Source organism: Varanus komodoensis, unplaced genomic scaffold, assembly GCF_004798865.1.
Source record: "Varanus komodoensis strain SLA01 unplaced genomic scaffold, ASM479886v1 scaffold15, whole genome shotgun sequence".
Taxonomy (NCBI): Eukaryota; Metazoa; Chordata; class Lepidosauria; order Squamata; family Varanidae; genus Varanus; species Varanus komodoensis.
Window position 1 is genome coordinate 21633206 of NW_025335440.1, and position 13148 is coordinate 21646353.

General features: G+C 44.2%; 1 protein-coding gene across 1 annotated transcript; it reads left to right on the top strand.

The window, feature by feature from the left end:
• Positions 1–585: 585 nt before the first annotated feature.
• On the top strand, positions 586–8140 carry PTCHD3 (patched domain containing 3). The gene is made up of 4 exons (XM_044425014.1): positions 586–1353; positions 2240–2361; positions 3823–3968; positions 6567–8140. The coding sequence occupies exons 1-4, from the start codon at positions 586–588 to the stop codon at positions 8138–8140; spliced, it is 2610 nt and encodes an 869-aa protein (XP_044280949.1).
• Positions 8141–13148: the final 5008 nt, after the last annotated feature.

The window sequence follows — 13148 nt, forward strand, 5'->3', positions numbered from 1 at the left end:
CTACTGACTCATTCACATTATCATCTATGGTTCTGTTAGGTAAAAGTAAGCCAAGCGCATACAGGAGCCCAGGCTTCATCAATTAATCACTACAGTGCGACAAGTAGCCAGTTCAAAAGAAACCAACGTTCTTTAAATAAAGATAAGGCAAACCAAGGTGCAAGCTCAGTTTCTGGACTTTTCCATTCTTCACATTAAAGTCCAAGCCATATCTGCCTTAGGTTATAAATCAACTTGATCATAACAGGTGACTTGATATGCAGATAATAAATATGTCCGTTTGGAAAAATGTAATAGGGAAGTTCTTCATTATTCATGCACTCTTATTCCAGGAAGGAGACAGGTGTTTTGATGGACACCCTTGTTTGACATGTAACTAAGATAAGGCCTGGTGGGGGAAACCTATGCCAGTAGCATTCTTTCAGGAGAGTATTTAAAGCAATAGGCGCAAGAGATGACGCCTTTCTCTCAGTGCTTACTCGGAAGCAAAGCCACTAACTTTAAAGATCTAATTCCGTAAGAATAGTCAGAACGGAGGCAGCTATTCCCTTAGCCCTGCCCTAATATTTCTGAGCAGGCAGGGAGATGCCGGACGGCTGCTGCCACACCGACTGCGTGGAGCGACCCCTGTCGCGCGCGCTCGGAGCCCTCGGCGCCTTGGTGGGCGCCCACCCGTGGCCCTTCCTGCTGGTGCCCTTGGTGCTCTCGGGCGCCCTGGGCACCGGCTTCATGTTCCTCTCCAAAAACGAAGACAACAACATCGAGCGCCAGTTCACACCAGTCGGCGGCCCGGCCAAAAGCGAGCGCCGCTTTGTCCAAACGCACTTCCCGACGGACGACGCCCAGCGCTTCTCCGCGGAGAGGCTGACCACCGAAGGCACCTTCGCCTCCTTCATAGCCGTGGCCCCCGCAGGCAGCGACTCGCTGCTCACCCGGGCGGCTTTCGCCGAGCTGCTGGCGCTGGACGCGGCGGTGCGAGCGCTCAACGCCACCGGCCCCGCCGCCCCGCAGCGCTCGTACGACGCGCTTTGCGCGCGCAACAACGGCACCTGCAGCAGCCCCAACCCGCTGCTCAGCGCCGTGCAGGGCAACCCGGAGCGCATCGATATGCTGCTCCCGGCCCTCACCTTCCCGCTCTTCCAAGGCCGCGTCTTCCTGGGCCCCTTCCTGGGGGGCGTCGCTCTGGGCCGCGGAGCCGGGCCGGCGCGCCCCGTGCGGAAAGCCAAAGCGCTGCGGCTCTTCTACTTCTTGCAGGAGGACGAAGCGTCGCAGCGGGCCAGCGAGCTCTGGCTGCAGGCCTTCCTGGAGCGCATCCCGGGCATCCTGGAGACCTTGAACCTCAGCTCCATCCAGGTGAGTGAGGTCTTCCACCAAACGAAGGTCTCCTAGCGTTTGGAACAGGCACTATGTAGCTGTGGAGGGAAAAGAAAGAAGGGCTTCGATTCCCGTTGGAAAGGTTAATATGAAATCGCTCGTTTCACTTTTATGAACTTATGAAACTTTTATGGGGGATGCAGAACACGTCCTCTTGCACGTGTAAACCCCTCATGGTTTTCCCGCTGCATTGTTTTTTTACATCGGGCAAACTGTTTTGCTGGGGAGAAACAGGTTTAGATTAGTGCCTTAGTGCAAAATACCTAGATCCCGAGTGCTGTATCAAGAAACTGCTTTCAAAATGCCCTTCAGTTTGAAATGTCGTTTGTGTGTGGCATGTTTCGAGAACTGGGGACTCGGGGGTGTGAATGCAAGATGGGGGGCTGCACCCTTGGTTGATCGCCCATATGGATGCCAGCTCTGCCAGTACGGCCTCTAGGGCAGCAAAATCCATACCCAGAGCGTCAGAGCTGAGAAGGCTGCCCCAGCATTGGAAAGCACACTGTCAGAGAAACAGCAGGAACAACCACAGACTTTCTAAGTAGTTCTATAGATAAAAGTGCTATATTGTTTTTTCCCCATCCCTTTTTCCTTCTTTGATAACAACAAGGTTCTAGATTTTCCCCCTTTTCAGATTGCTGTACAGGAGACTTTACTAAAGAAGTAATATATTATATTTTGGAGGTTTCTACATCCTGTTTTTCAAATGTGCTAAGCACATTTAGGCAGCAATCTTGGCATGCTATTTAATTCCACTGAACTCAGTGAAATTTATTGCATATTCATAGCATTGCCCTGCTAGAAACATATTTCAAAAGAAAAGTATTAATATATTGCCATCTTTCTCTCCCCCGGCTCCTTGCAGGTGGCTTATTTTACTTCACTATCCAGACAGGAAGAGTTTGAAAAAAATACCAAAGGAGTGATACCTTTGTTTTCCATCACATACTTTTTAACTATATTCTTTTCAATAATATCATGTGCAAGGTAGGTTTTTTCCCTTAATCCTTGGTAGCAAGTGGGGAAATAATTATTTTATTCATCAGGTGATCATTTGTGTGTCTTGCTAGTTGAAACTGCAAAAGAAAATTCATAATCACATCTTTGTAATCAGTCCTAATGAATAATATGCATACGTTATTCTAGCTGTATCAAAAATATAGAAAAGGGCTAACATTTATTTGAAGAGCAAAAAATACTTCTGCAAAGGAAATGTGTGTGTGTGTGTGTGTGTGTGTGTATCCAAAGCTTAAAAAGATCTGTACTCATTACAAATCTAATTATTTCTAGAAAAATGTCAAAAGGTAAGGACATAGCACATTTATTACAGCAGATTTAGCTTGGCCCTTAGTTAAAATAAGAGTTGTGTCTTGCCCTTAGGCTCCAAAATACCAGACAGTATCTTTGCAGTGCAGGTCTTTATTGGTACTTTATACCTACAGGACATCTTAACTCTGAACACCCTCTAGTGACTTGAAACATAAGCCTCTGCTCATGTCAAGAGTATTGAGCTCAAACTGGGAACTCTTCTTCAAAGTCTTCCCTTTCAGTAACTCTACAGACTTCACCTTCAGGGTGGCCCCCACTGTTGAAGGGCCAGCCCGTGAGGTATACATAAGCCCATTAACTGGGCAACTTGTCTCTCCAGATACCTCGGCATGCGATCAGGGACTGGGCGAAGCAACAGCTCTCCCCTTTCCCCTTCCTGGACCTCTCCCCTCTCTTCCAAAACTTTCCTGGTTGGCCTGGGAATCTGTTGGCAGTGACCTTGAGGGTGCTTCAAAAGTCTCTCTACCTGAGTTTCCAAAACTCCCATCTCCGAGTCTTCAAGGATTTCTTCTTTGAAATCCAAGTCATGATGGCCCTGGGATGTGCGCCAAAAGAGGTGATCCAGTTCATTCAGTACAGGTCCATTCAGCTAGGGGCAGGGCTGTCATCCCAAGACCTGTGAGAGATGTACGTTCTTCCGGGAGCAAGTAATGTAAGCTTATATAAATCAGGAAGCCATTAAGAGAGCTCACAATACTTGGGACAAAGAGCTCCACCCAGCCAAGCAATTCACAGCCTCATGCAGAGAAATTGCTTTGAAGATGCAGCGTATTTCTCCATTTATCCAGTTTACCCTTAAACTGCACAAAGTAATGTACAATCCATTAAAATATAAACTACAGTCATTAAAACAGTTTAGTATATAACCAAGATAAAACTGGCAACAAATCAAACTTGATTAAAACCAGCAGTTAGAATCAGGGTCTGAACTACAAGTGCAAGGCACATGCATAGCTCAAGAGCTTTTGCTTCTAAAAAGTAATACCATTTCTGAGTCTCATGATGATGGAGAATTTCTGAAATGCAACAGCTGCATGTCTTCATTTACTTTTGTTCGTTAACATGCACATGCACACCACTTGGTCTGTTTTCTAAATAGGACACAACCTGTTTTTATAGAGTTGACTGCGTACGAACAAAAGTGTGGGTTGCAACATTTGGAGTGGTGTCATCAGGTTTATCCGTGGTCAGCAGCTTTGGATTGTTGCTTTTTTGTGGGGTGCCATTTGTCATCACAGCCTCAAATGCACCATTTCTTATACTTGGTAAGTGTGCAAGCATAGACATCTTTGTGCTTATTTCTTGAGCTTTATAAAGGTACCTATGAATCAGGACTGACCGGGAGATAAATCTGAATCTCTGGGTGATTTGCAATAGATTGGCAAGGACAGACATAAACAGTTTTTGGAAATTTTTGGGTGCATTCTCAAGCCATGGGAGAAACCAATTTATATAAAAAATGGGTATTTGGGTGGGGGGGATTATGTGGGAAGCAAGGGGCATCGGAGAGGCTGTGCTGTCCCTTGTCCCCATATTGCATGAAGGGCATGTTTTGCAAAATCCTGGATGGCAAACCTGGACTAAATCTCTGAAGATGCGTTGCATTCTGCAACATTCTGATGATCCTTCCCAGCATCAAGTCCTAAGCATGCTACTTGTTCAGCAATCCAGTCAAATACAGCCGCAGTGTTACCATCACTTACATTTCTGTCTTTGGCTCTCAGATCCCACCAATGGATGGCAACAAAGTTCTTCCAATTTATTAACAGAATCTTGTTTTTCCACTTTCTTCAGTACTTGTAAATAGAGATATACTTAGACTCTCAAAGCAGTTATTTTTATCTTGGCTATTGGGTAAGGGCTTTCTTACAAAAGTGCGCTTGTTTAGGTCAGATGCAATGGTTGCAAAAGACATTAGCTTTAAGAGTTCTGCTGCTGAGCCCAGAAAACAACCACATAAGATACAGTGTTCCTTGCATTTCTGAGTAATTCAAGATTCTCAGCAATTATTGAGGCCCGAACAGCTTTTTTGCCTTTTAGTAAACTTTCAAAGGAGATCCCTGTTTCAGCCCATGAATTATTACTACAGAGCTTCAGTGTCAGTATTTAATTCTTTGCATTTTTCTTCCTTTTTTGAAAACTATAGCTACAATATGAGTAGCTTTTACTTATTCTATAAATTCTTCTCCTTGTCTATCAATCATTTATTTTTATACAACATATTGGGGAGCAAATATAAGAAAACATTGTCTGAAACTTTTCACACATTCTGAAAGAAAATATTCCATAATCAAGTTTAAAAAAAACAGGGAAACAAAAAAGGCTTCAGGAAAAAAAATAAAAAAGGCTTTTTTGGATCTTCAGGTATTTTTTTTTCTGTGCCTTCACATCTCTATGCAAGGTTTGACTAATAATATCAACAACTGAAAACCTACCCCACTCCAGCAGCACAAATGAGGTTGCTGAAAAAGAATGGGTGGGGAAAGGTCAAGTAGTAGAGTTCTGAGTGAAAGGACTTACAAGTGTGGCTTTGGTTGGTGATCGCTTCCAGGCTAACTTCCAGGCTAAGCATCTGTTCAGAGGCGCACTGTTCCTTCCTTTTGCCCATTTGCCTGAGCCACTACTGTTTGCACAGAGCTCCAGTTGATGGATCTCAGTATTCCAGTAAAAAGGAAAAAAGAGAGAAAGAAAGAGAACCTGCAAACTTCATGCCTGCTGATCCCAGTCTAAATAACCTTTAGAGTTAATATATATTATTGCATCTCTGAAACAAATACATATAGATAGAGATACAGTGGTCATTTTTCCACCCATTTGTTCTTAACTCCTTAGTGGTAACTTTCGTTCTTCTTGCTTTCTATAGTATTCAAGCAGCAGAATATCAGCTTATTTTTTCACCCTAAGCATGCACTTTGGGGCAGCTAGCATGCAGTTGTTTCCATTAGCAAAATGGTATGCTTCCTTGTTTCCCTGAAGGCAAGCCTCACTTTGCCACTTGAGCTAAAACATGCATAACCAACTGAGAGGCATGTGGGTGTGTGCACGCTTGTTGTCCACTGCATGTTCCATTAAAATGGCCATTTGGGGAGCCTAAATCTGGATCCAGTTTCTAACTGAGTATATTTTGAAGTGGAATGTGCTAAGGGAGAGGACCCTTTATATTTGCAGAACATTTTTTTTTTTTTTGTCCTCAGTTACGTATGACAATCAGCAGTAAGTGAGAATTTGACTTCAATGGATTAAGTTCTGCTGAGGTTCAGAATTGGATCAGAATTTCAATCTAGGGTTGTTCGGCAGTTGCAGACATAGGCTGCAGCCTGAAGATCTGATCAGGACTTGCGCAAAGTTTTTTGTGTTTTTCTCCTTGGGCAGCTTTGCCCACCCACACTGCCTCCACGACCATTTGGCATACAATGATGTATACAGTCCTCAATTTGCAGTGCAATTCGCTTAATGGCATGTTCATTGATATTTCAGGCAACATGTATAAAGTTCCCATGGAGCCAGGGTAGATTGGGTTTTACTACCTGATAAAATTTAAGGATTAAAAGAAGCCCGTCCCGTTTTACTGGTAATGAAGTAAAATTTGATCTGAAAAACTAGGGGAAAGTGCAGACTTTGGCCCATTCTTTTCTATCCCAAATATGAGTAGCATTAATTACAAAGCAAGGTCCGATTTCTGTATCACATTCCAGAGGGGGAACAAAGTTAAATCTGTTCCACTAAAAACTACAAGGAGTCTTGTGACACCTTGAAATCTAGTGAAAGTGTTAGGGCACAGGTTTTCAGAGATTATGTCCACTTCATCAGATATATTCCATTTTTCTAATTAAAAATGTGCTACATGTTTTTTTCTGCTTCAGGTGTAGGTGTTGATGACATGTTCATCATGGTGTCTTGCTGGCAACAGACTAGAGTAAATGATGACGTCGAAAAACGGATGAGCAAAACCTATGAAGAGGCAGCCGTGTCAGTAACCATCACAACTCTCACAGATGTTTTATCCTTCTACATTGGAATTGCAACTTCCTTCAAGTCTGTTCAGTCATTTTGCCTCTACACAGGGACTGCTTTCATCTTCTGCTACATATACAACCTGACGTTTCTCGGGGCTGTTCTTGCTTTGAATGGAAGAAGAGAAGAAAGCAACAGGCACTGGCTCACCTACATGAAAGTGAAACAGGAGAGTGAGGATGCTCAGGGCTGTCCATATAATGCCTGCTGTGTGGGGGGATTTTTTGATAAGTCCACTGGAGTAGAGATTGAGCATCCCATGAATGGATTCTTTAGAAAGCATTATGGCCCTTTCCTCATGCACAACTGGACCAAAGCGTTTGTGGTTCTCTTGTATCTCGTATATCTCGGCAGTAGTATTTATGGGTGCACTCAAGTGAAAGAAGGTATAGATCTTCGCAATCTCGCTACAGATAATTCTTACATCATTCCATATTATGATTGGGAAAAGGAATATTTTTCTGAGTATGGTCCAAGGGTTATGGTCATTGTTACTGAAAGCATACCATATTGGAATTCATCTGTCCGTGCAGATCTTGAAAACTGTCTGGAAACTTTAGAAAACTCTTCCTATGTGGAGAAAAATTTTTCAGAATCATGGTTGAGAATTTATGAAACTCTTGCTAAAAACATGTCTTTAAATATAAATGACCACACAATTTTCATTAACAATTTAACTCTTCTTTTTACAGTAAATCCAGCATCCAAGTGGGATATTAATATTAGTGGTACAGAAATACCAGCCTCACGGTTCTTCATACAGACAGTCAATGTTTCTAGTGCAGTGGATGAGAAAAATCTCTTAAATCAACTGAGAGGCCTTGCTGAAGACTGCAGGGTACCACTAATGGTCTATCATCCAGCTTTTATATACTTTGATCAGTATCTAGTAATAATCCAGAATACTATTCAAAATGTTGCAATAGCTACAGGAGCCATGCTGCTTATTTCCTTGCTGCTCATTCCCAATCCTCTCTGCTCACTGTGGGTAACTTTTGCCATTGCATCTGTTATTGTGGGTGTAACCGGTTTCATGGCCTATTGGGATGTCAGTCTTGATTCCATATCCATGATCAACCTGGTTATTTGCATTGGGTTTTCTGTAGACTTTTCTGCTCATATTTCTTACTCCTTTGTGGCCAGTAAGAAATCCGAAGTGAATGATAAGGCAGTGGAGGCCCTGTATCATCTTGGGTACCCTGTTTTGCAGGGAGCTCTTTCTACTCTGTTGGGAGTTGCCATGTTGTCTTCAGCAACCTCATACATTTTCAGAACCTTTTTTAAGATAATGTTTTTAGTCATCTTGTTTGGGGCTGTTCATGGTCTCATTTTCATTCCTGTGTTCTTAACGTTCTTTGGCTTTTGTGGCAGGCAGGCATTGGAACAAACCCCGCCAGTGATACTAGATAAAGATTGCCCATAAAATCTTCCGTAAATTACTAAACAGCATATTGGTCAGAAGAATTTGTAACGCAAGTAGAGCCGTCTACCTCCATTTGTTATTCAGAATAAGCAAGTTCTTAGATATCCAATGCCTGTTTATAGCCTCCTATTTATGAAGATTCCAAGGACTGTATGATTCTGTTCTGTTACGACTTGTGCATTTGCTTAGGTAGGGATTCTTGTGTGCATTTGGATAACTATCGTTCAGGTGCCAGGTAAAAATCTTCCTTAAGGAAATTGTCTTTTACTTCTGTGTCTTTTGGGAAGTAAACAAAACTGTACTTGCTAACCTGGGAGTGAGTTTGACTAAACACAGTGTGACTTGTTTCTCAGAAGATATGAATAGGACTTTGCTATTAGTAACTAGGTTACTAGTCACGACAAGAATTTAAATTAAAGGAACATAAGATTAAGGTAAGTGACCCTCCCCAACAGTCTGTGTTGTTACGAAGTTCAGACTTCTATGGCTTATGAAAATGACACCCATTAAGCTTATCACTTGCAACTTGGCATTGATAAAGTCTACAGTTGGAAAAATTTCAAACTGCTCTAATAAAAATTGTCACAGGTACAACAGGTGTAGCTTGACACATCAGCCCCTTTGCCTCTAGTCTGCAGGATAGCATATATTTCTTACAAATCTCCTTACAAATTTTAGTAAAGAAAGAGAGACCTTTACCCCAGGGACCATCAAGACAGTCCCAGGTTGGTTGGTGACAGGGACTGATCCGACGGAGTGCTGGGAAAGAGGGAAGAGGAGCAGCGCGATGGCACGCCAGCTGAGTCCACTTGTGGGCGGCTACTCCAAGACGGGCCCTTCCACCATGCTGGCCTGTTTCCTCAGATACCTTCCGCCCGGGGTGGCGGTCTGGGGCAGTGGCCGAAGGAAACCACCAAAGAAGGGCCTAGTTGGGTCTGAGCTGCTTGCCATTGGCCGGTTGGGAGGATGGTTGGTGCAAATAGGCTGCATGCTGGTAACAGATTGTCTGATTTTAAGTCTTGGTATTGCTGTTACTGCTTTAGGAATTTTATAAATTCTGTAAATTGTTTTGAACTCTTGTACCTTGTTTTACATTGTATTTTATTGTATTATTTATACTGCATTAATCCTTTTTGTAAACTCCCAAAGAGCCTTTTATGGCTAAATGGCAGTATAGAAATTTAATTAAATAATAATGCATTTTCCTCAGGTTTGCTGAAATGTGGATTTGGTTGCTTTGGAGGGGTTTTGCACAGCAGTTCAAAATTCTTCATGTGTCCTGCCCCGTGAAAGCCTCTAGCAGTGATGGCTGGCAAAGGAACGTTGGCGAGCTCAGTTTCACTCTAAGGCTAGAATGGTTCTTGCTCTGGGGTTTTTTACAGGAATCTGCTGCATTCTGTGGACAGCGCCTGTTCCTTCAGCTGTGGAATGTGGCTTCAACAAGTTAGATGTCATGTTACTACTCAAACTGGGATCATGACATTGGGCAGGAGATAAGGGACTTTGCCTGCCCACCCCGTCTGTGGTCCTAGTCTGGATCAGGTTCCCTGTGCCCCCAATTTGCATTGTGAAAAAGGAATCCAGTTGTAATGACCAAGCCCTCCTGCTCTATTGTCCTGATCCATATTAGGGCCCAGCACTTAAATTTGAGCAAAAAGGGGGGAAAGACGCGCTGCAATGGAGCAAAGTTCAGGGAACCAAAGTTCCATTTAGATGCCAGGAAGCACTTCCTGACAGTTAGGACCCCGAGGGTGTGGAATGGGCTTCCATGCGAGGTGGCTGAGGCCCCATTGGTGAGGCTGTTCCAAGATAGCCTGGACATGCACATGGTGGGCATGTCTTGAGCGGAGCTGGCTGGAGCCGGGGGTCAGACTGAATGACCTGGGAGGCCCCTTCTGACTTGCTCTGTTTCTATGTTACTATGAAATAGCTAAAACACAAGTAGATTGTGCTTCGGGGAATGTGGGGGAAGCCCAGGCATGGTGAGGCAGGGAATTAAAAGAACAGGAAATGGCACAACGGGCTCCAATCCCTGTTTTTACTTTGTAGGTGGTGGGTAAATATTGGGACCACTGTCCTAATTTTCAGAAGCCAAAATTAGAGTGTGCAGGACTCAAATCTCTATTGTTCCTCCCCATGTGGTAGGAAAAGGGTATGCAAGGGTCAGGCTTCACTCTAGGCTTATGAAGAAATGCTGGTCCTATCTGTCTGTTTACCTTCTGATACGTTTAAATGTTTGGGGTGACCCCTGAGAGGTTATTATGTAAATGAGTAGGCCATTCTGACCTTTTTAACTCAGAATTTTGCCAAAAACAGTTGCTTTGGTTATTAAGGCCAATGAAGGCAGGCTTCAAGCTATTTAAAAGAGGATGACTTTGGGTAGATGACATGGAGCTGATTGGATGTGTTAAGATGTCAGGAGGCTCTTCTCATTGGGAAGGTTAATTAGAACTAATGGGTAACAAAGAATTGGAGGTAAGGATTGTTAGCTGAAGCGAGCAGTGCTCAGAGCCGGGAAGGAAGAAGCCAGTCTGAGAGACCTGGACTTCCACAACTAGTGGCATTGGGAGGCAGGAGACTGTATTGTGAGATTGCGGTGAACCCTCACACAGCCAGCAGAAGTCAACGCCCGCGGGAATTCAGTCAGAGATCTCTCCAGAAGAAACGTCAGTGGAAGTCCCTGAAGCAGTGGTCATGTTTGCAGAATCGGGGGGAGAGAAGACTCCATAGCGACTTCTTTTCCCTTCTCCACCCATGCTAGTTACACCATCTCGTCCCCATGATTACCCATTCCAGGTGCTGGTTGCCATGTCATCTGGCCCTGGTAAAGTGGACAGGAGAACTGGCTTCCAAACCGCCCCACAATTGGAGGCTACTTCTAGGGTTCTTGGATGGTTCAGAAGCCACTGGCACAGCTGCCATGGGTAATTATGCAAATTATGCAATAATTTGCAAAGTCCTTTCCTGCTAGTGGGAACCCACTCAGGATTGCCATCCTGGAAGCTGCAGATAATGGAAAAACTGAAGCAAGGGAAGATAACATACATTCTGAGAAGTGAAGGATTGGCTGGAGTTTCATTTAGGGAAATTGGATCCATGCTAGTGGGGGTTGGGAAGGAGCTATTGAGAGTTGATTATCAAGGAAAGCTCTAGGCATTGCACTTAAGAAAAAAAATAGATGTAATTTGGATATGTTTTCAGGCCCCCACCCAGTAATAAAAACACAACAAACATTACTGATTGCATGCTCTCACATGACATTCAAAATCAGCCACCTGGGGTGACTGCCCTGGTCCCTTCTTTTTGTGGAGGAACATAGAGAAAGGAAGCAGTGGACCATCCTGCTACCTGGCCAATGGAGGAGGTACTGAAAGCATTTCAGGAGGTTTTTCAAGGAGAAGGATGCTTGGCAGGAGTGATGAAAGTTGAGAGAGATGCCACTGCTCGGCCGGTGGCGATGCCTGCAAGGAGGTGCTGAACCTGGAACTGGCTGGCCTTCAGGAAAAAGCATAATGTCCAGAACACAACATGGATCCACAGTCTGGCTGTGCTTGGAAATGCTTAGGAAAGCTGCACACATGTGCAGATCCAAAGCCCTTCCAGAGAGCCATCTGCAGTTACAGGCCAGCCCAATCTCTCCATTCTCCTTTGCAGCTTAAAATGGCATGGCCTGTCCCAGGCAGGGAGAGCTTATGCATCTTCTCCGGGGCACCTCTGCTCCATGTGGAAGCTAGTTTGAAATGCAGAAGGAAAATATGAAATGGGATGACAGTGTAAACGTACACCCAGTGAATCTCTGTTGGGCGAGGCCCCTCACATGAAATACATTTTGAATGAGGGACTACAGCCATTATTCTCTTTGCATCAAGGAATGCAGAAGCTATCACTAATTTATGATTCATTTCATGAGTTCCTAATCTAAACCCTAATTTAGATTTATGAGATTGCATTTATTGTGTTTAAATGTTAAGCTGCTATTTAGTCTTGAAAAAAACAGGTGCACTGATAAGCCAGTATACAACAGTTGCACAGAACTGCTTCTAGATGGGACCAAAAGCTTTGACAGGCTTGGCATCTTACGAGTTTTATGGTTTTGCTTCAACTCACGGACACCCCATAGCAGATGGGCACGCCAAGGACTTTTTTTTCATTTTGCTGTGAAAGCAAAATAAAATAGCATGTAAAATAACACCAATTCAACATGTATTTATCAAAGTTTTGAAAGCACCTTTGGGAGGTGGGACTGTGAGGAAAAAGAAGCAGTGTTCACCCTTTTATTGCCCAGAATTTCTCCACTGAAGAAAGTCATCCCCATCCTCAGCATATTCCCTACTCGGGATTTCCCAGTGGATGCACCCTTTCCTTGAAATGCAAGGGCAAAACCCAGGACAGTGCAAGGCTTAAAGTCCAAAAGCAATGAAAAAAGAAGTACTTTGCCAGTGCTCAACAATCTTTGTCAGTGTGTCCTAAAAGGGCCCAGTCTCCTATGGATACCCCATGCGGAAAAGGGATGCACGGACAGGAGAAGGCATCAGATTCAGAAGGAAATATCAGGCAGAACGATTGAGGTGAGGGAGCAGGAGAGGAAGCACTTGTGTGCAACAAGCCAGATAATCCAGCAGGATCAGGGCCAACGGAGATCATCAGGGCCTCTGTTCCTTGGTCTGGGCAGGTGCCCCTGGGCAGCAGGGTGGAGGGGCAGGCAGCTCCCTAGGGAGTCAGGACTCCAGAGAAAGATTTGCAGCTCTACCACCACCCTCTGGACAAGAAGCAGCTGGGAGGGTGCTTTACATCTTGTAGAGAAATTGCATGCACTCAACCCCATTCCCCCCCCCCCCCCCCCCCGCGCTTAGCCACTTGGTGGAGCGTCTTTCCCAGTCGAGGTCTGTGATCCAGGCTGACAAATACCTATTATTGAGGGAAAGGAATCTGGAAGTGGAAATCTCTCCTTCAGTGGAAGCTGTGGAATGCTGCTTTCCAATCAATTACTGAAGTTTTAATGGAGCTC

Coding starts and splice junctions, on each gene's coding strand:
- PTCHD3 (XM_044425014.1), top strand. CDS start 586: ATGCCGGACGGCTGCTGCCACACCGACTGCGTGGAGCGACCCCTGTCG. Junction 1,354..2,239: donor TGAACCTCAGCTCCATCCAG/GTGAGTGAGGTC, acceptor GGCTCCTTGCAG/GTGGCTTATTTTACTTCACT. Junction 2,362..3,822: donor TCAATAATATCATGTGCAAG/GTAGGTTTTTTC, acceptor CTGTTTTTATAG/AGTTGACTGCGTACGAACAA.